Source organism: Theobroma cacao, chromosome 10 (assembly GCF_053813885.1).
Source record: "Theobroma cacao isolate CCN51 chromosome 10, ASM5381388v1, whole genome shotgun sequence".
NCBI lineage: Eukaryota > Viridiplantae > Streptophyta > Magnoliopsida > Malvales > Malvaceae > Theobroma > Theobroma cacao.
Window position 1 is genome coordinate 23,075,434 of NC_142648.1, and position 24,000 is coordinate 23,099,433.

At 34.3% G+C, this 24,000-nt stretch overlaps 1 protein-coding gene and 1 pseudogene across 2 annotated transcripts; both read right to left on the minus strand.

The window, feature by feature from the left end:
• Positions 1–394: 394 nt before the first annotated feature.
• LOC108663634 (serine/threonine-protein kinase BLUS1-like) lies at positions 395–1,861 on the minus strand (annotated as a pseudogene).
• A 757-nt stretch (positions 1,862–2,618) lies between these two features.
• GYRA (DNA GYRASE A) lies at positions 2,619–22,274 on the minus strand. 2 transcript variants are annotated; one of them, XM_018129599.2, is made up of 27 exons: positions 21,754–22,274; positions 21,263–21,332; positions 21,064–21,129; positions 20,855–20,956; positions 16,895–16,939; positions 16,691–16,789; positions 16,403–16,489; positions 15,144–15,214; positions 13,783–13,891; positions 13,621–13,683; positions 12,020–12,085; positions 11,814–11,902; positions 10,769–10,817; positions 9,896–9,982; positions 9,599–9,692; positions 9,363–9,433; positions 9,156–9,245; positions 7,664–7,789; positions 7,387–7,544; positions 6,720–6,801; positions 6,467–6,631; positions 6,277–6,378; positions 4,993–5,129; positions 4,166–4,286; positions 4,025–4,079; positions 3,787–3,883; positions 2,619–2,878 (listed from the first exon to the last, which is right to left on the minus strand). In XM_018129599.2, exons 1-27 carry the CDS (start codon positions 22,122–22,124, stop codon positions 2,719–2,721), a joined length of 2,832 nt encoding a protein of 943 aa, XP_017985088.2. In that variant the 5' UTR covers positions 22,125–22,274; the 3' UTR covers positions 2,619–2,718. The 2 variants fall into 2 exon arrangements, with proteins under 2 accessions (XP_017985088.2, XP_017985087.2); XM_018129598.2 differs by having other exon boundaries at positions 3,787–3,886.
• Positions 22,275–24,000: the final 1,726 nt, after the last annotated feature.

A 24,000-nucleotide genomic window follows, 5' to 3' on the forward strand; every position in this document is an offset into this window, starting at 1 on the left:
TTTGTAAAGTTGGACTTACTAATAGGTTTAGAGATTGATGGAAAATGTGGGTTAGCTACTTCTTTTGTAAAGTTGGACTTACTAATGAGTTTAGAGATTGAAAAAGTGGGCATTGCCTGGATCGACACGTGGGTAAATGAGGAGGCCTTTTACTTATGTTATAGAAGTTATAGATTATAGACGATTTTTTTAAACTAACAATAATAACATGTCTCCAATAAGTAATAATCACAAAAAATATGCTTACAAATCGTTTCAATGCTCCTATATTGTTAAGGTTCAATAAAAAGAGGAATTGAAGAAGTTAAAATGATGTTCTAATGAATACAAAACAGAGGTTCCTATCCAAAAAAAACAACATGAAAATAGATTTAAATTTCACCCATTCCAAACTTTAATTGTTTTCATCAGTACCAGCAATTTGAATTCTAATAAATTCCAATTTTATTTCTAACCTTTTCTCTTTCATTCTCCAAATCCAACCTCAACCTCTCAATCAATTGCACCAATTGGTCACATCCCCTCCAAACAGTCCAATTGTATCTATCACCCTCCACCTTTGATTATCCAAACTATTTATCAATGTCGTTAGGCCACCCGCCATTGTTTCTCTATTAATTGTACCCTCAACTCTTGGCTTATCCCCTACAATTCCCTCAATGCTCAACTCTTCTTCATCTGCTTCTTTTCCAATCCCTTTCGGTGAATTCAAATTTGTCCCATCGGAGTTACTTGTTCTATTCGTCTCACCTACTTTTTTTGGAATGATCGTTTTGCCACTAAAATGAGACCATTTCACAATTAATTCTTCTTTTGATTTGTTGAGGAATATGAGTTCAAGCTCAAACCTATCTTTCATTGAACTTCCACAAACTAATCCTTTATATTCAACAAGCTGAAACCATGACTCCCCATCAACATCAACACCCTTCCTAGGAATCTTGTTTACCTTGAACCTTTCTTCAACACTAGGCAATCCCTGCAAAACATTCTTCTCAAGAAATTCCAAACCTCTGCAACTCTTGAAAAAAATAATGTTTCAAAAGCTACTCTGCCGAGAGTCGCTTTGCAAGATCTTGATCAAGATACGAAGCATCCATATTCTTAAATGCCTTGAAAAATTGCTTGCTCTTACCTTTCTTGCCATTACTTTCATAATAAAAAAATCTAAACTGATCTTTAATCTTCTTGATTAAAGACTTTGAAGGACGTAGATAAGATAAAGGAGGCTTTTCAATGGCTAATTCAACCACGATTATTCCAAAAACCATATATTAACTTTGAAATTATACCTTGTATGGGAGTAGATCGCTTTTAGGGCCACCCAATATAGAGTTCCCATCACATCAGCATGCATCAACAATAAGCAGACAATGCGTTTAGGGTTTCTTTGAGAAAAATGGCAATGCATTGCTCTGATAAGCCATCGAGAAAAGAAGATGAGATTATGGATTGTAAAGGAGTGGCAAACATAAAGGGCATCACCACCCAAAAACGTTGACCATCGACGATGAAGGAACAATTAGCATTGAGGATGTGGGGGTGTGAAAAAAGCAACATGATCTTGGTTTCACGTCGAATGTTGTTGTCGAAATCAACCTTGGAATACTGGTCAAGATCAATGGATTTGATGGCAACAATATTTGAATCCACAAGAATACACTCGGTTTTGTAAACCTTGACAATAACACCAGCCCTAATATCATCAATGATTCTGTAAGTGTCTGATTCAAAAAGGAATTGAAGGTTGGGAGTATGATCTTCTTGTTCATGAGCCAAAGGTTTTAGACGATTTTTTTCAACTTATTTATATTCATAATTTTTATTTAAAACATTTTTTTGGATAAAAACTTTCTTCCATTGCCTATATTTTTGAGTTGTCATTTTAAATTCATTTTTTTCTCATAATTTGTAATTATATTTTAAGTCAAACATGGAATTGAATTTGACCCACTCCTTATATTAAAGCTTTATCAAGCTTTTATGTAAATCTCTCAGTTATAACATAATAATTGTGATAAGAAGGAAAAAGAGGAAAAATGGGAAGAGAAACAATAAAAAGACAAAAAGAAAAAGGAAAAATGAAAAATGGGCTAACAGCTTTCATCCCTCTTTTGTCTAAATTTCATAAATTTTTATTAAATTTCATAATTTAAAATAATTTAAACAAAAATATTACTTCAACTATGGAAATTTGTTTTATCAATTTCTATTTTAAAATATTCAATTAAAAATGATCAAATTATTTTATGAAGGAAAACCAAAGATTTGGGAGGGAAACAAGGGAAGGAAAAAAAAAAGGAGTGATGAAAGTAGAAAAGCTAAGAGGATCTTTAATACAAAATAAATCCTTGTATTAAATTAAATCTATCATATTGTTAAAAACCCTTCTTAGTGAATATGTTTGAATGGTAAATCATTGATGTGAGCCATCATCCTCTCTTGGTGCTTCTGGAAAAATCTCCACCTGCTTCAAGCCTTGTCTTCTGCTTTCACTTCAGGCATTCTAAAGTTTGAAGTAACACTTTTTCTCACATTTTCCCCATCTTTACAGACATCTTAATAAGAAAGAAACTCCCAAATGAAGAAATAAAAGCAAATTTAAAATGAGAAAAAGAAGAAAAAAAGAGGGTTTCTGATATAAATAAAAGAGAATTTCATTAGGCTACATGTACATAATGCACAAGATACAAATTTGACAACATCCCCCAATATTCTTTACGAAGCCTCAGAAATGTTCTCAGTTGCAACTACATTAGTTGCTGACTCTTCTAACAGCATATCTGGAAGCAACTCCTCTGCCTCATGTGCTGAGGCAGAGATTAGGGATGCTGATTGAATCTTTCCGGCATACTCTAGTCGCATCAGAATAACACCCCTGAAAAACGAATGAAGTACAATAACTAGGTTGACAATATACTGACATCACAACAAAATTCACCTTGACAATATAATGAAATCACAACAAACTTCACCCTACATTAGTTTCAAAGTTTCAACATGACTCGTAGTAGATTGTTAAAGCATTTAACTCAATGGTAAGTAAATATATCCTATTCAAAGAGCAAAGTTCGAATCTTCTAATCTCTCAAAATTGTACTTGAGTCAAAAAAAGATAGATTGTTGAAGCAACACAATAGCAAAGATCCAAAGCTTTCAATAAGAAAAATAATTTTCCCCACTTTTAAATTATGTTGTAATACAGAATATGTGAATAAAGGAAAACAAATATCCATATATATATATTATTGAAAAGTATCAACCCTAAAACGAAGCGAAAAATAGAAAGAGGACAATGCTGAATAACAATATCTAAGACTGCCATGAATTTCTACTTCAGAAATTAAAATTCCAAGGAGACCCATAAAGGCTTATACACTAAATAAGAGGAATTAGGCAATTCCAAAAAATTACCCTGTCCATATGGATATATTTGAGAATCATAAGATTGGATGATACAAATATGGATGCAAATTCAATTTTCTTTTAATGAATTATCTTCTTTCTTCTTTTCTTCTTTTTAATTTTTGCAAGATTTAAACTTTAGTTCATCCCAAGCCTTGAGACTGTCCCATCTTTACAACCATGGGTAATGCTATGATCCTTCTCTGAAGCATGTGATCTACACAAACTTTGCCAATTTTCCACAGTCGTCTATGTGAAATTGTAACTTAATTATACTTCAGGGACGGAGAGGGATGCACATGCAGCATTTTCATGCCATGGCTAACCATAATTACTAACAAACTAATCACCTCTTGCACAATTACACTTTCCTACATATACCTTGCATAGCGAGACTGTATCGAGATATCCCGAACTTTAATTCTATTGACAGTACCACTTTGGCTGACTAGAACCACTTGCTCATCACTTTCACCATCTTCTGAGAGAGAGAGAGAGAGAGAGAGAGAGAGAGAGGGGGGGGGGGGGGGGAATAATTAGAACATAATTCAAGAATTAAGAGTAATTCTGTTAGATTTTACAGGAATATTACATCTAAATCACCAATTACATGATTTACCTGCCAATGAAAAACCAACCACAAACACAGCTGCCAGGCGATCCTCTGAAGAAAACTGAAGAGAGCAAACGCTTGTTATCTTTCAGAAGAAATAAATCTGGCAGAATAAAACTTCCCTTAATAATCAAGGTGATGCAGTACCTTGTAACCTATTAAACCAACTCTGTTCAAAGGTGACCGTTTGAAGCTACTCAAGGGAACCCGCTTGCCATAGCCATTCTCAGAAACAAACAACAACCAAGGGCCACTGCCACCCTTATTGCTATGTGGGGGAAGGAAAATAAACATAACAAGTACATAAGTTAAAGCCAATGCGTGATATTATAATAGAAACATTAAAAATGAAGAGGAAGTGAAGTCAACAGGAATGCACCAAGAACAAGTAAGACTCAAAACAGACACACCCCTATCTCATGAAACATGATAAAGGCGATGGCATATATATCTACAATAGAAACTAATGGAAATCCAAGTATTGAAATAGATTCAATCTATCAACAAAGTAGCTTTAAACCAATGGCTAAAAGCAAATTGTTAGGTCCACAATTCTGGAGTGATGCAACTTAAAGAGAAGGCCCTGAAAATCTTTTGAACTATATTAGGTAGTTGACATACAGTTCTACAAACGACAGAGCAGAAACTGTTTGCAATTGCAATGGAGGTCTGGTTTACATCCTAAACACACTTTATTTATTACCCAATCAACATATTACCACAAAAGGGGGAGCAAAAGGAGAAAGCCAAGACAAATTTAGGAGCAGTGCAACAGTTTTGTAGAGTTTAAATAAAGTTGAAGAGATTCTCAAAACATTTTCTTTGAATTGAATTACCAGAGCCCCCTAAATCCAACCCAAACTACTAATCTGATGATGTTGGTAGGCTTCGGTTAAAACTTATTCTAATTCAGCAATCAGAATACAGATAGCAACCACCATGGACAAACATATTACATAGTTAAAACAATTTACTTGTTCATGGAATCTTCTTCTGCCTTATCCAAATCTTTATGCCTTGGTGCTGGTATGATGTCCATGCTTGCCATCTTATCTCCTTCTTTCAATCTCATGGCAATAGCTCCTCTGGTATTTCTGCTTAGTGCTCGGATCTGAGCACACAACAACAGAAATAAGAATAACTACATACTACATCGTAAATCATAACAAAAATGGAGGAATGCCAAATGAATTAGTCCCTGCTACCATCTAACATTATTTTAAAAGATCTCAGTGCAGGGAAAAAGAGAGGTTACCTGAAGACAAGGCAATTTATAAATTCATTGCAGTACAAGGAAAATACTAGAGGAATAACTGTTACAGAAGGAAATTGTAAAGATGCTAATTAATAATAAAATTCAAAATTTTAAAATCTTTGATGCATAGTGCTTTGAGATATTATTTGTGCTGCAATTTGGGGCTAGAGGTAAAAGTGAGTCAAACCCCACTCAGGACTACTAGGAACCAACTCGATAACAACTTGAGATAGTGATGCAGGAACACTCTATAATTTATTTAATTTAGTTGTCATGATGTGTTCTTTTAATTTTACTGTTTCATTATAGTGATTATATATTTTTTTTTTATTAAGTGGTTACAGGGTTAGCATGTGATCTTTTATTGAGTTTGAATGGCTAGGATTAGAAGCTTCTATAACCCTAGTATCCATTTGACGATTTCAGCATATTGCCTGACACCCTTCTTCATGTTGAAACACAAATAATATCTCAATGAAAAAAGCAAGTTCATCTTTCTTTTCATTATATACAAGCAAAATGTTCATTAACATTATTCACAAAATTCTTGTTCAGAAATTCCATCCTAAACTCCACAACTGTAAGTGTGTTAATTATCCTGAGTAGAAGACTCTCTGCATGTGTAGCAGGAAAACAAAAAAGAGGAGAAGAGAAATGGAGAGAGAAATGCGAAAAGAAAGTGATAAGAAGTAGAGATTATGTCCAGAGGGCAGCAAAGACAAAGAAACTCAATATACCGCGAAAGGCATGAGATTTCAATCCTTCTCAAAATCCCAGGTTTTACCCTAATCTTTCTAGCTAACTCCATTCTTTTACTCAAGTTTACCTTGGGCTTTGTAAAACTATGAATAAGAACAATTTAAGAGACAAATAGAACCAGAAAATAAAAAAGACAATGAAATAAGCTTCTCATATTTGCTCATGTCATAGCTAGTACACATATGACCTTGGGTGAATCTTGCAAATATGTTAGAAGGATATAAAGCAACAAATTATTACTCACAATGCCACAGGAACTTAGAATGACCATTCCATTTTGTGAAGCCATGGCCACAAGGTCATCATTTATGCAACAACGAACCCACTTTAGCTCATCCCCAGGAACCTGGCGTATTAATATATGAAAGGTAAGGGATATCGTATTTGAAAGATTAGACTCAAAGTTCCATGCTAATGCAGACCAAAAGACAGACCAATTGAATGGCTATAATTCCAGTTGACCGAATTGCTGAAAAGTAATTCAGAGATACTTTCTTGATGTAGCCATTCACTGTAAGCATTGCTAGAAACTGGTCTTCAGCAAACTCACTCACGGAAATAATCGATGTTATTCTCTCGCCTTCAGATAAAGATATGATCTGTCATGAGCATGAAACAACACAAGCTGCCCTTAGCGAGCACAGAAAATAAGTACCAACAAAAAGAGGATAGCAAAACAATAAATACCTGGACTAAAGGTGTCCCAGCAGCAGTCCGGCTACTTTCTGGAATTTTATATGCACGAGCTGTGTACACTATTCCCTTATCACTGCATAAGGCATTTCAGAATCATAATATAAATTTATTGTTAGGATTTAAGAGTTACAGATCTTGATGGTACGTAGCATAACATGCAAGTTCAAAGAACATGACAACCTTCACACACCCAATGTATCAGGCAGCCAATTCCATAAACAGGGTTTCAACAGGCCAACTGAATAGCTACCAAAGTAGTCCTGACTAAATTATCATCGAATGACCAGGGCAAACCATACTTAACTGAACCATGAGCATGCATGAATGGTATGACATTTCTAGATCAAGCCACTCAAATTTTACTTTGAATTATGCTTGGTAATGAACCTCTTTTGCATAAACAAGGCTCAGCAATTTATGTTTTGTCCTGAATTTATCAAAGGGGAATAGGAATAAATGTCAAATAGAAACCACCTATTGTAATTGGGGTTAGTTGCCTTTCATGCATAAAAAGACAGTTAAAACCAGATTCTTTTCCCCAGTTTTTGGTTAAAGAACTCAAAGCTAATTCACCAAGGAAAAATCATTCAATTTTCATAACAAATACAAATGACACTAATGACAATAAAAATAATAAGGCAAAGGTGGGTGCAAGTACCTGAAATAAAGCACATGGTCATGTGCACGGCAAACTATGAAGTCAGACATAGCGTCATTGAAGCGAAGTTTTCCAACAGATTTACCGATCGTTCCACGATTTTGAAGATTAAAGGTGTTAGGCTTCATCCGCTTAACATAACCTTTTTCACTGAATGCCTGAAAGAACAAAAATAATTCAGAGCAAAACCATATAATGTGATATTCAAATACGATGTAAAGAAAATTGACAAAGAAGGCTATTTTGTTCACATTCAGAAGTCAATTTCATCATTTACCAGCAGCATTTCTTCATTTGGAATAACATCTATGTCTTCAAGTTGACCACCATCTGAATCCTCCAAAATTGAACGTCTTGGACTCGAAAATTTGCTCTTTAGCTCAATCGCTTCTTGTTCTATTAACTAAAACAACAGGTTGAAAAGCAAAATGAAGAAGACAAGAAACCAGAAAAATTGCAAAATACTTGAAACAAGTTTAGATCACTGTCAGAACTAGGGATTGCAAAATAACCAATAACTAAGAGGTTCCGAGTTGCCCCACCCCAATAGGAGCACGATCCTTTTTTAAACAAAAATCGAGAACAGGGCAGCTCAGAGCAGGCTTTCTAGGATTAAAAGTGGGGACAGGTCAGGGGTGGGTTTAGACTGATTCCCACCCTGCCCGGCCCTGAGTATATTCCCAAAATACCCTTTATTTTATATTTAATTACTTGATAAACTTATTATTATATAGACTTAGGAGTAGGCTTTTTACCTGAAACTCTTTACCATCTCTGGAATTCCAAGCATTCCCTCCTCCCTTATTTCCCCTATTTGTAGCAAACAGCCAAGCTTGTAATCATCTTTCAATCTTTTTTCTTTTAAACATTTGCCTCTTTCTACTTCCGTTACATATAATGTTCTTCTCCATTTTCTTTCCCTTTTTCTTTTGTTTCTTGACCCAATCTCATCATTCCTTTAATCTTCATGTAGCCTTTAAGATCCAGCATACCTCTTTTTTAGTTTTTTGGAACCACAGATTCTCCCTCCATTATAATCTCAATTCAAGAACTTGAAAAAGAAAAGTTTTTTTTATCCTCGATCTATTTTCCAAGCCTAAACAAGCCACCAAATTTATAAGGAGCAAATTTACAGATTGCTCCTTGAGTAATAATCGTCCATTGAAAATTTGAGATCCACAATTGTTTTTTTGATACTGATTATCTGTCCCCATCTTGTAACTTGTTAACCTTGTTATCACTCTTTAGTGTATCAATTTCGTTTTCTATTGAATGCCTTCTAGATGTCACTGTTTTTATTATTTAATCAAAAGAAGACAAGCTGCTGTTAAAGGAACCCAAGCAGGGACGGGGCAGGTGGAGTAACATATCTAAAAGCAAATTATTAACAAAAGAGTTTGCAAAATATATATGATCAATTTTAGATTGGACTCCAAAATAGCAGATACATTAAGATTTTCTATTTCTTTTCTGCTCTTCTTCTATTCTTGTATGTCAGGGAGGGGATGATATTTATTTTTCAAACACAATACTTATAATCACAAGTTTCTTCATTCAATTAATTTAAGCTTTGAGCACAGCAGATGAAACAAACTAAATGTAATAAGATTCGCATTGTCAATAAGTAGCCAAGCAAAGAGCATCACCAGCAAATGTTTCAGCATCCATCAATGATCAAACTCTACTGTGATTAGATTTTTCCAGCATCTTAAATATGAGAAACTTCTAGAATCGATCAGAATAAAATAACTTGTACTTCAAAATGTTACCTGCAATATATTTTTTCGGCTTGATAATAGTTCCGTTAGCTTTGAAATTTGTTCCATTAGTGATCTACTTTCACCAACAAACTTTTTGCGCTGCAGAATAACGAGTATAGGACATCTTTTAGATGATATAACTAGCAAATATAATAACCTAAGAAGCAATATTGAGCAAATAGATTCCTATTTATGATAGGAATTGCAGCTACACACCTCAAGAAGGTTAAGTCTTCTTAAGTTTATATCCAATATGGCCTCTGCTTGTTTGTCAGAAAGATTGAATTCTGCGTCAAAAAAAAAAGATTTAATTAAACAAACTACATGCCATCATAGAAAGCTGCCATCACTACAAATGGTTCAATGTTTTTTGTTATACGAGAAAAAAAATACGCCATGCAATCAGAGAAGCATGAAGAAGACATATATAAGTTAAAGTCTAAGGGGCTTACCATTCCTTAGGCCAGCTGATGCAGCTGCATTACTTGAAGCCTCTCTGATTATATCAATCACACTATCCAAATTATCAAGCCCTACCACAATACCCTGAGTGCAAATTGAAAATAAGAAAAGATTGAAACATGCAAATTTGCCACCTCTGCAAAATTGTTATATTACATGAAATCACCACCAAAATATGTGTGTGTGTGTGTACACCAAATGCAAAAAGAAATAAAGGTTTTCGCAGATGGGATGCCCAAACACCTTATGTTCCTTTATATTAAATGTAACCCATTTTTTGGACATACCTCAACAACATGCCTTCTATCCTGTGCTTGTGAAAGCTTGTACCTTGCACGCCTCTCAACAACAGAGCATCTAAAGTCTAAAAATGCCTGACAGAAGATAAAAACAGAAAGAGACAAAGGAAAAGCTGCTAAGATTCAAGAATACTAGAACTGCAAGGAAAAAAACAAGAGTAACCATTGAAGATAAAATAGCATAAGATGCACATCTGTTAATAATTTTGCCATAGGGCAAAGCATAGAGATGTGCAATCAGTGTATTGTATATGCATAAGAAACACACATACATACCAACAAACAACCACACACGGAGAAATTTTGCCATAGGGGATAGAGCAAGATATAGAGCTGTTATATGTACACTGGAAACTAATGATGTGGTACATTAATATGCAGCACAATGACAGCACATAATGAAAGGCGATGGGTCCAACTTGCATGTCCAAATTAATTACAAATCAAACACACAAACCCATGCACAAAATTGAAGCAAATTTGTAGTGTAATGATAATGATTATATAACTCGAGACATGAATCCAAACTGATGGGCTCAACACACTTGTCCTAGCCTTTCATAAAAATACATGTATGTCCTAAGCCAATATTAGTGCCCCTGTAGACTTGCCAAAGCTACTTTCTAGTTACATATATTACTCCATTTTACACTTTCAAGGAGAGAAACCAGAGTACCAGACACTAAAATAGGCCTACTTGTCAAAATGTATAAATACAGACAATACGACAATTTGGATATTAATGTACAAAAGACTCAATAAAACCATAAGTATTGAACATGTAAGATAATTTTCAATTCAGTCGCAATATAAGGCAAAACTGGTATAAATCCAAAACAAAAAGCATCAAACAGTACTCACCTGAAGCAACTCTTTTAGACCCATCTGCTTTGGTTGTCCATCAAGAATACTGTGTATAAAGATTGGCAAGATGTATTCAACACATCATTACGAAAGAAATGGTGACAAATAAATTAAAACAGAGCATCAGTTACAAATGTAAACAATTTCCGTATCAAAAGTCTGATGTTATTTTTGTTCTGAACAATTCATCATATTAGTTGTCCCCTTAACAGGGAGAAGTTTGACCCTCCAGATTGGCTCATTGCAGCCAAGAATTGAGATGCTTTTATATTGAAGAAGGTTTGCAAGTAAAACTCAGTATTGGCATGCACAGCAGAAATCATAATATCTCTCAAATTAAGCTTTTTTTTTTAATAACTTATAGTAGGATTAATTTTAGAGCCATGATTGTCATGTAGATAAGGCACAGCAGTGTGCACTTATTACTTTCACATTACAAAAGAAGCACAACAGTAGATATATCATTGTTTACTAAAATCCACCTTATGTGAATTTGGGTTCTTATGAAACCTTACGTACAAGAGAAATCTATCCACCTGTAACCAACTCATTATAGCTAAGATGACCACCACAAAAGCAAGAACAACCCATTTTGTTGGTCCCATGCGATAGGTTAGTTATTCCCATGCATAAAGTTCACACCACATGATAGGCCTATTATCCCTACCCATGAAGTTTCCATAGCATATGTTAAGTCCATTGTCTCTATTCGTGAGGGAGCGTGTAAAGTGGTGATAAAATCAATTTCAAACTCATCAATTTTGGTATATCTTGGGACCTTATATATAAGAGACATCTCAATTTCTTACCAATTAGTTCTAGGTAGAGCACCCACCACAAATTTTGGCAAGTATAGCAAGAAAAAGCATGTATCATAAAAGAAATCTGAATTATATACACTCATATATTAGGCCAATAATTGAAGTGATCTTTGCAAAGTTGAATAAACCAACTTAGCTGATAATTTATGAAAACCAACTAGTAGAAACATGACATCTTGAGTCCAATCCATAGTCATAAAAGTGATAGATAAACTACTCACCCCACCATATTGCAGCTAAAACTAGACTGAAGAGCAGTGAGGCGATAAAGATTATTAAGAACAATAGATGGGTCAGATCCCCGTTTAAGCTGTGGAGTGAAAAAAAAGGTCAGTAAGGTGTTTATTTTTTTATTTTTTGGTCGAAGGGAAAGGCGTCTTTACCAACTGGAAACAAAACTAACCGCATAACATCAAATATATTGTACCTCAATGACCACACGCATTCCAGAGCGATCACTCTCATCACGAATATCACTTATGCCTTCTAAACTCTGTTAAAAAATTAAAATGATCATAATAAGATAATGCTTATCCTAATTTGATTTAATTCTACAATTTCAATTTAAAGTAAAATTTTGCTTAGTGCAGGTCAAAAACACCTGATTCAAGAAACACCAAAGATAAAGCAACAAAGGAAATGCTTCATTGAGTTAAAATCCAGAACCACACACCATCAAAACTCAAGGAATAAGTATCGAACTAGCCACTATATTATGGCTCACTGTTAAATTTTGCTACTGTACTTCATTTGTGTTGAACATTGTCACTACTTTTATTTTGGTTAATTTTAGGACAAAATTTAACAGTGAAGGAAAATTTCATGAACTATTCTGTTTATGCAGTTTAAAAAAAATTTGGAGAAGCAAAGACATGGAATTCACACTGGATCTCTCTGCCCCTTAATGATTATGAAGCAGAATTCATAATTTCAGCTTCTCCAAACATATTTATACTGCATCCATGTAATATTCCTTCACCGTTAGTTTTCATCCAAAAATCAACAAAGGTATGGTGGCAAATCCAATGCAATTGAAGTATAGAGGCAAAATTCAACATTGAGCCATAGTGTAGTGGCAAATTGCATATGAATCCTCCATGTCAAGAGCTGTTGGAGAATAAATTTAAAGTATGGAGGCAAAATTAATACATCAAGAGCTATTGGAGAATAAATTTGAAGTGTTCCAAAAAAAATTCACTAGAGAACAAATTACACCAGTTCCCTTGAAAATAGGAAAAGGAAAACCACAAGTATAAGCATCAAAACCTCATAGTAAAATCCTAAAATAATGGAAACAAGGCAGCCAACCCTTAAGTTGTTATGTTCCCACCATTCATGTTTTAGTGCCCTCATTTCCTTTCTCAGCAATTGCAAAATAAATATATGTTTTTATGTTGACTATAATTGCAATTTAAATTTTCAAATTTTCCCTACAGGATAGAAACTTGTGGCAATGAGACTATTTACAAATTCAAGGCAAATGATAATTAATGTGCAATAGACATTATTTTAAGTTGGCTTTTATTTGTTTAAAAAGGACAGGAACACTTATGAACAGACACATAATGACCTTGTTTGTAGTTTCAGTAAGTGTAACATGGACAATTTGAAGAACCTCTGAAGCTAAGATTTTGTAAGAATAAACAATCTCATGTCCCTACTTGAGCACCTTATTCATAGAGCATCTGCCTGCTCTACACTTCGTGCACATGATACAGAGGAAGAGGATTGAAAAAATAGGCAGTGTATTCCAAATTCAAGCTGGGTTATTAAGGAGCAGCTAAAACAGATTGTAGACAGTGCCCAGAATGAATGTACTATTTTCTTTAAAATGCAATTTCCCTCTTGTTATTCAATTTGAAAGAGAATGAAGGCATACTTTTCCCTTCATTCCTCTTCCTCCCCTTATTTTTCCTCAGTTTTTGCAAGAGAAATGAAAGTTTAAGGGAATACAGGTGCAAAAACAGAAGCGATCAACTTGCCACACACTTCCAAGAAAAGCAACATTCTTAAATAAGATGGCAATACCTTATTCTCGACCAGTTCAGCAATCTTCTCAACAAGCGAGGATTTGTTAGTCTGATAAGGAATCTGTTTCATTCCCAAACGTAAACAAGGAGTGCTATCAAACCACTCATGTACAATGTGAGGAAAATTACTATCTACAACTGATGCAATCAAGATGATCACCTCTTTTATAATAACTGCACTTCTCTTAGTTTTAGAATCAAGCAATTCAATGTCAGCCTTTCCTCTGACTACGATACGCCCTCGTCCAGTTCGATATGCTTCTAAGATCCTTAACAAAGTAATCAATATCAGAAAACTTAAGTACATGTAGTTTCATATTTTCAACCAGAATCAGAACAAAGCTACATAAAATGGTAAAACAAGCAGCAAAGAGAGGGATTCGAAAAGAGCTTTAAGCTAGTGTATGTGACTCTTAATCTTATTAAATATTTATACTATTAAAAAAGCACTTGATTTTCCAAATAAAGCTAAAACATTATATATTTAACTAAACTCATGTGAAAGGCACACAGCTCACCTGCAATATTATGCATGTCATGTACTAATAAGTTCTCAGATTATTTTGAAAAAATAGTAGTATCCAATAATTTCCCAACATTTGAGCAAGTCAATCCAGCAACGATTACAATTCAAAGCTTTTCATAACATTTGTTCAAAGTTCAAACAAATATTGTCAACTGACAATTAATATGGCGATCTTCAGATGGGCCTTGCTAGAAATGCCTCTTGACCACTATGACCATAGTTTAACTCTTGAATAAATTATACATAGAAATAGGTACATCCAGGTCAGATTCGGTCATTTCAGGTCAATCAAGTTAAAGTCCTTGCTTTTTGGAATAAATTAATGTTGGGTCAGATCAGGGTCCGCTTTTGCCACTGACTCTCCTAGGAACCGCAGTTTAGCTTGGATTCAAGTTTGGGTCTATTGAGTTCAAGTTGTTAACTTTTTTAATTTGTTTGTGTAGGGCCAAGTCATGTTTCAAGCAGTTCATTCAGATTGTTCAGCCCATCAATCTCTAATATTAATTGGGTCTTCAAATTAATTAGCATTATTTGATTACTCCAAAGGGATTTTATTTGGCAGGCTTAGATTCAACAATGAGGTGATTTTTAAAAACGCTTAAGCTTTTATCTGTATGCCCCCTTACGACAAATGACACCTTCATTTAGTTACATCAATAGTAGTCAAGAACTTTTTCACACCAGTATTATAATAGATCCATCTATAACAGAGGTGAACAACCCAGTGCCTAACCCCACACTGCCAGAAATTTAGGCATATATGCCATTAATGTACTATGAACAAAAAAAAATAGAAATAGCCATGCATCATGAGGAATTGTAGTAAACCTCCCAGCCAGAAGACCATCTACGCCAAATATAACCCCAAAAAGAGACAAAAAAGCACCCTGAGTTACTTTGTAAAGATCAAAGCTTCATATCCTGACACTTATTGATGAAAATAATGGGGCTATAACTTTGTTTTCTTGCCATCAGAGGGCTAAAAAGTAACTCACCCAAGATTTCCCATTATTAGCCCTCCAGTTGGAAAGTCAGGTCCAGGCATATATTCCAACAATTCTTGCAACTGAGACAGCAAAAATAAATATGAGAACTAAATATCAAAAGAAAACAAGCAGCAGAACCTCCAACAACAATAATGATAATATCAGTTATGAGTATATTAATGTGGATTATTGAATATGCATATAAAAGAAAGCTCATTTATGCCCAAAGGGGTATATCTAAATGAATATATAGCAATCACAAGTACACATAACTTAACCATCCATCAGCACAGTAATTTCAAATTGTGGAAATATGGTCTAACAGCATAAGCTTAGCAGACAATTAAAGTTCAATCCTACTAATACAGTTAAAAAGAGAAACTCCATTTCCAACTAACTTAAGATATCAGACACTATAATTCCATCAGCTTGTCCAGATTACAGGTGGTTTAGACAAACTGCAAAACAGTTTATCCAGTTTGAATCCTCGATGCCCAATAAGCCCATGATAAAGTTGCCAACTTCTTTGATGCGAAGACCATACAGCTGTTAGCATCCATGCAGAATGAAAAAGAATCTTTTGTCCATCTTTTTGGTAAATATTTGAATCTGTTGGTATAGAACCATTACCTACTTACTAATGAATTTTTTTCCAATAGCTGCCATACCCCATCCATAGCTAAAAAATGCATATAATATAAATATTGGCCACAAATTTCAATAACAACTACAAAAGAGCTTTGCATCACTAATGTAAGATCCAACGAATAAGTTGACCACACTAAATCTTATTGCTTAATGTCATAAGTGGGCCAGACCCACAAATTTGTTCATTTTTTAAACTTATTGCAAGAATAAAACTGGAATTAAATATAGCATTGTGAGCTTTAGCAACACCTATAATCAACAAACAAAAACTTTTTCCTTTTCTGGTATAGTACAGAACCATTTTTAACCATTCTCCTTCACACCAAGAGATAAAATCTCTTAAAAATTATAGCTCATCAACTAAAAGCTACCCCCTCCAACTGACCAACAATGCCAACTCAAAAAAGATATTTGAGCTTCCTTCAGGCCTCCCAAGATGCTAAGCAAAGACATTATAATAGGATATTCCCATGAACAAGCTCTAAATAAATGAAACTAATCCACCTCAAATTTCATTTAAATGAGATAACTACAAGTATGGTCAAAAAGTGAAACTGCCAACATATTAAACAAAAGCAATTTCAGAATTTCTACCATTTCAGTGAGAATTTAGCACTTACTGAGGCCTCTGGGTTTTGAATTAATGCACAAAGCACATCAACCAACTCTCCAAGATTATGAGGAGGAATGTTAGTTGCCATACCAACCTGAAATTGATAACTATCTTATATTGATATTCCACAATAATTATAAACATTAGCTGCAGTTGAAAACATATAGGCATATATACTGATGTATATACATAGGAACGTATATGTGTATGTGTATGTGTGTGTTTCTGTGTCTGTGTCTTGGTGTGTGGGTGTAAAGATCAATCTCTAATGGAAAAAAAAATCAGATGAACTCACCGCAATCCCAGAGGTGCCATTCAACAACAATGTTGGTAATCGAGCAGGCAGAAGTGATGGTTCTTTATGTGAATTGTCAAAGTTTGGAACAAAATCAACCTGCAATAAATTTAATGATTGAAACTGTTCAAAAGACAAACAACAAATTTAAAGCATCATAGCTGTGAATTGACAATATGGTAAGAATTAAAGACCAGAACTTGCCGTATCTTGCTCCAGATCTGCCAACAAAATTGCTTCTGTGAGTGCCTGCAGGAACGAAATTGAAGCAAATGACAACAGAGTGCAACAATGATAAAATAAAGAATATGGAACAATCAGTGCAATTGAACTTTAACGCTCTAACCAATAAATTAAGAAGAAACTAAGGGATAACTACCCATTCATAGTCACAAATATTACCGATAAGAAGATAAAAACATCAAAATAAAGGTTGTAAGGAACATGATATATACATCAATATCTAAAAGAAAAAAAAAAAGAAATCACCTCCCCCCCCCCCCCCCCCCCCCCAACCAAAGGCCAAGAAAGAAATAAATCAAGAACAATGAGAGAGCAGAACTTATGCAATTCTATATCTTTTAACTTTTTATACAGTTTATATTTTGTTCATCCAACTATTAGAATTGATACTCTATTAATATAAAATGCATAAATATTTCAAGTTGATTAAACATTTCTGACTATTTCGTTGGCATCTTTAAACTTTCAACCATCAAATATTTGGCATAAAATACATCTTTTCTATTGATGTGATATAGATACTGCATCAACTTGAAATTTGACATTCATGACAAACATGAATAGGTTGAATCTGCCGGTTGATTTGATAAAAAATTAACTGTGCAAAGAATTACAAAAATGGTTCAATTATTATGCCAATGTGACACATACACACACACACACACACATATAGAGAGAAAGAGAGAGATGACCACACTTGACAATATTTAATATTAACACCACCCTCCTGGATACCTACCAGCACATTGGAAGCACCGTTAAAGATGTGGGATGAGATGATTCATCTTAAAGTAGACTTGCAATAAATTTTTGACAATTTAAGCTTCCCATGTAGTTGTTCAAGGTCCAAGGTTCAATTCTGTCCAATCCCCCACCCCCCCACCCCCATTTTCCGCATTTTGTATGTACCATAAAAAGACTACATTTTGATGGGTAGTCTATAAACTTGGACTCATTTCAAAACTTTTGAAACAATTTAATTTGTTTGGCTTAAGAAAATTGCAGTAGAAAGGGATGAGTCACTCATATTTCTCTATACAAGAAGGCAAATAAGCAGTGGAAAGAAAAAGCAGAGAAATTACATATAAAAATTTAACTAACATGTCCGATAATGTATGTATCAATGCACATAAGGCTTTCACTTCCAAACTACATCCTTAAAGCATAAAAGTTTTGACTTGTTAATACATGCAGAAAAGGTTCACATGTATCAATGCACACATTCCAAGTAGCAAATCCATCCACTATACGGACATGTTGGTGATGGATAAATGTGCACATAGGTACAAAAGCTAGGGATGTCAATGGGTAGGCACCCTACCCCGACTATTATTAACTCTATAAATACCCAATCAAATTTTGAAATTATTACCTGAACCTGTACCCAAATATTCTAGACACTACCCATTAAATACTCGAACTCATTTAATACCAAAACCCATTAAATACCAAATTAAAATAAATTTAAAATCAATTTTTATGTATACTGTTAATCAAAATTAAATTAACAAATTAAAGTTGAATCACAAAAAAATAAATTAAAATTTAAAATCATATTTAGAACAATTAATAAATTTTAGTAAGCATTACATTAAATTATAAAGAATTAATATATATAAAACTAATATTTAATATTAAAAACCATTATTTATAATTGGGTTCAAGTAATGGGTTTCCAAAGACTACTACCCAAACCCTTACAGGTAGTAGTTTTACTATCCGAACCCATGAAAGGTAGTAGTTTTACTACCTAACCCTACCCTAACCCAATAATAAGATACCTTAAACCTTATTTAATCGAGTCAGGTCATGTAGGGTATCCAAGTATAAAAAACCCATTGCCATCCCTACATAAAGAGCACATAAGTAGACCGATATATCACCAAAACCATTTTCTTATTAATGTTTAAAACTTCGAACTAGCATGCACAGATGAGACAATGCCAATAATGCCAAGCCCTAGACTGTATGCTAAAAGGATAACCAAAAACCATAATTCTCAAACTCCCTAAGTAAGGGTATACTAAGGTGTCAATCTTTGGCTTGTTTTTCTACAACAATATCATTGAGAGAAATGTTTAGTGTAAATGATTGGAACTGCAAATATCAAGTGGCATGTGAAAGCACTTGCTATATTCATGAATAGGAACTTAAGAAAAGTTGACTATCCTCACTTCAAGAATCCAACATAATAAAAGCATCAGTTGATTTTTGCCAATTGATTGTAACTAAAGAATTGAAAATACTTACACTAAAATCAAGGGATTCTACGAAACAGGCCAATCAGATTTTTCTTCAACATAATAAAATTTAGAGTTTAAATAATGTGTTTTCCATGTAATGCTCCTAGGTCAAACTGTTTCTAGATAACTTGAGGCTTCATCTATTAACACTAAAACCAATGCTTATCTTCCTCTTTAGGACCTTCTACCTTGCTTACTTCTCCATGCCTAATGTAGTGCACATCCTAACTGCTATCTTCCTGTACAAACTATTTTTTAGCATTAAGGTATACAGTAACTAGAAACATTCCCTTTGATCAAAACTAAATAATATTCCTAGACCACAAAGTTCTAAATGGAAAAAGAGCAACTCATAGAAGAAAAGAGTGCAATAAGAAATCAAAAGTCCATCAAAAAGGGGTTAGGTTTGAAGATGGTCAATTTATAATCCCCATAAGCATCAGAAAATAAAACCATAAGATGAAAACCAAAAGATCTAAAAGGACAAAAAAACAGCCCTCCCCAGCCACTTCATTGAATTCCTAAATGTGAAGAATCATTATTCCAACTCGGATAAAAATGGCCATCTTTTGACCTTGTTCACAAAGGGCAAATAAATCATAACTTCTAACTAAAATGGACAAAAGCCTTTGGGTTGAAAAATGGAAAAGGTAAATTTTAGAAGAGCTAATGATGAACGATAAAAACAAAATGCTAGATTTTATTAAAAAATTCTAAAGGGCAAACGTTGAAAGAAAAAGCTTATATCAGTTTTTCATTATCAACCACAGCTGATGCTTCAAAATTTATATAGAAGCCTTTCTATATTAAATTAGCAGGAAATCTTTCGTACAAATCAAGTCTTAGCTTATGACTGCTCCCCACACAAAAAAGGCATGGTTGTCCTCAAGTGGTTTCTTTTTTCCCACATTGGAGCAGACAAAAGACACCTAATGTCACAACAGACAAAAGAACTAGGGAAATGCATACAGTCATGTGAAGTAAGCTTTCAAAGTCAAGAAGTAGTCTTAAGTTTTGAAAGTACTTAAACCCAGGATGCCGTGTACAAATTCTGCATCTAAATCTCTTACTTTATCAGGACTTGTACAAGTAAGAGGTGTTGCAATTGTTCAAGTAACTTCAATGCATCTTATCTTATCAGTTATGAATTTTCATTCTTGACATTTTAAAAGTATTTTCCTAGATGTTACTATGGAGCCATCTGATGTATCTCTCTATATATAACCTATCCATTTGTAAATTGACCCAACTTGTGTTCATGCAGGTATCATCTATTCTTAGTAAGGTAGGCTTTCACGTGGTACAACTATTTTGTTTGAGGCTCAGTTTAGACTCAAAAGGGAAAAGGAAACGAAAATTAATTTAAACATAAATAATAAAAATTAAAAAAAAAAAGAATAACGTAACGAATGTCTTTAGCAGCTCAATGACTTCAAATTCCATCATTCCTTAACATTTTGAAACATAAATTATTTTTACATTTTTTTAATTCTATTAACCTTCCCATCTGTTTCTTACTACAAGGCAACAAAATGAATATACAACAGCGAATGCACAAGCATCAGAGTCTTAACTTCCAGCTTCTTTCTCTAATTTAAAGCTCCAATAAAGAAGACAATTCAAGCAAAGATTCAGAGTCCAAAAATCATGTTTAAGAGGAGGAAAATTTCAAACATACTTCAAGTCTGCACTCTGTATAACGCATGGCAGCAGGTGGATCTGCATCGATTGAACCAAAATTTCCATGTCCTTGGATAAGTGGGAATCGCAACGAAAAATCCTAGATGAAAGATAAAAAACTGTTAAAATGAATCATGAAGAAAGAGAAACTCAAAATGAATCTTGCAATAAATCAACAAAGCACATAGAAAGCAAATTTATACTTACCTGTGCCATCCGCACCAAGGAATCATATACTGCTGTGTCACCATGTGGATGAAACTTACCTAGAACCTGGAATAGAGGCATAAAAAACAGAAGCAGTTAAACGATGTGGATAATAAGAAAACAACCTGCTGGGTTCAAATGTATGAAGAAAGTTCCAAGCATTTCAGTTAAAAAACACAACTACTATCAAATGCTTTACCTCTCCAACAACTCTAGCACATTTCTTGAACGGTTTTCTAGATGAAAGACCTAATTCATGCATTGCAAATCTGTTGGTAATGAAACCAAAGGCATGTTAGTTAATATACTTCACATAAACACACGAGAGTACTGATAAAAGCACAGACCAATAGACACACAGGATTCAGATTTGATAAGTTTTTAACCCATGCCCCTTATCCCCTCCCCGGTGACTGACAATCTTAAGGAGCACTCCCACATCAGCCTAGCGCATTAAAAATTTTACCCTTGAAGTGCTCCCCACGAAGAATCAAGAAAAGGGGCTTCCTCTTTAGCAACTTGACTAAGCTGTTCAAATTAAATAAATAAATAGGGAATATCTATTTATTACTCCTTAAATAAAAAGAAAAAACTTGTGCACCTTTTCCAACAAAAAAATGAGAAATCAATTGAAAATGCAAGTCTTAAAAAAACAGATAGAACATGTAACACTCCAAATAAATTACTTACAGAATCCTCCTATGCACCGGCTTCAAACCGTCCCTAACATCGGGCAAAGCCCGTCCAAGCAACACGGATAACGCGTAAGCCATATATGACTCCGTAGCCTCCTTGTGGAGCTCGGTGGGAACCACCCGACCATCCCCACCACCGCCGCTGCCATCTTTAACAATGGCCGTCAAACTTCCATTTCCCGCTCCATCCTCGTCCTCCTGCCCACCGGCGCGCCTTGCCTTGACAGGGCTGAGGAGGGGGCGAGTGGGGGTAACAGAGAGGAATCGAAGGTGGGAGAGGTTAGGGCGGAGAGCGGAGACACCAGAAGGGGCAAGGTAAAGGTTGTGGCGGAGGAAAGAGAATCGGAGAGTGTAGGAGAGAGACATGGGAGCTGAGTTTGAGAGAGTGGGAGAAGAAGAGAAGGGTTTCACTCATGCCATGGAAAGTGAAGAAGAAAAGTGTTGGGGTTTAGGGTGGGTTTTTGTAAAACCCTAGAGAAACTTTTTGGTGGGTTCTTGCGCGCCAATTCCTGTCCGTTTGGATTAAACTAGAATTGGCCCGTGCTATGCACACGAGCCTAATATAAAACATGAAAGTTGGCGCAGATAAGAAAAACCATACCGCAAAAAACCATTAGATTTGTGATTGTTATGTGGGAAAGGAATCATCATTGTTTTTGATACTGAATAGAAATCGGATGATAAAATGTTCTTGATTTATAATGCATGGTTTTATTGACAGTATTTGAAGCAAATGTCCGTAGTTGTTTGAAGGTGTTTGTTTTTTTTTTTGTAACAGAAGTCAACATTTTGATGTTTAATTCATGATATTGCCTAAAAAAAGTATAAGGTGGTTTTTGTAATTTATGTACATCCATTGTTACGCAGTTAACCAAAAGTCGATGCCCTAGAATCATATAAAGATGATGATTTGGTGGTTTGTTTTTGTAGATTTCTCTATTTACACAAAAGTTAGCATTAAATAGTATAATGCACAGTGCTGCATGAATTTGATATTTTTTGTGTATAAATGTAAAGGAAGGAAAATGGAATTAAAAGAATGTTTGAAGGATCAAATTGTAAAGGATGAAACGCGGTGACTAGCAAGAGAATTTAATTGAAACGTAACCGGATAAGGGGCAAAGTGATATTCCACCATTGTAAGGTGAATGGGGGGTGTCTATTTTCAAAGTTCTGTCAGCTATATATTGATATACGTTTAATAAACGTTGCTGGTTTTCTTTAAAAGCAATTGTGGAATATCACTTGGATGCATGATGGATTCAAAGTGAAAGAGAAAAGGTAAGCATGGTATTATGTTTTAAGGCCTATGATTGGTAAAAGAATCAAGAAAATAATGTGTGCACAATATTGGTAGTTTGGTGATTGGAACGTGGAAGGATATGGGAATGCTTGTGCGGATCAAGCAATCTCAAAGGTAAAAATGAATAATACCTTAAGTGTAGTTGAAAGATTTTGAAAAAATGACTATTGTTGTGTTAGTAGAGATCTTGAAAGATCCATTGTGAGGAGTAATGAATGTTGAAAAGGTCTAAAAATGAATGAGCTAATTAGAAATGTTAAAGTTGTTTGTTAGAGTAATTATATGAATAAAGATGAGCAATGTGGATATTGGTTAAGGATTCTTGGTTAAGATACTGCCCATATATATATATATATATATATATATATATATATATATATATATATATATATATAATTGTGTGTATGCATGAAATTGGAAATAATGTGTTCAGTTGAGTACAGTGAAAAATAATCATTTGAAGTGTGAATAGTTCTTGATAATGAAAGGAATAAGAATTTGATACATAGGGCAGCAAATGTGAGCTAAATTAAAATGATCAATCCTAAGTATATTAAGCTTGGTTTATTGCTAGGAAGTGTGCAAGCGAAAAAGGATTACCGTGGTTATTAACTAGAGGAGGAAACGCGGTGACTAGCAAGAGAATTTAATTGAAACATAACCGGATAAGGGGCGAAGTGATATTCCACCATTGTAAGGTGAGTGGGGGGTGTCTATTTTCAAAGTTCTGTCAGCTATATATTGATATACGTTTAATAAACGTTGCTGGTTTTCTTTAAAAGCAATTGTGGATAGCATGAGTTGTTAGCCTTAGTAGGCGATTTTTAAATGGATTTGTAATCAATTATACTGTTTTTGTGGAAAGCATGAGTTGCTAGAAAATGATAAGTGATTTGAATATATAGTTTGCAATGATTTATACGTTGCTATTGTAGAAAG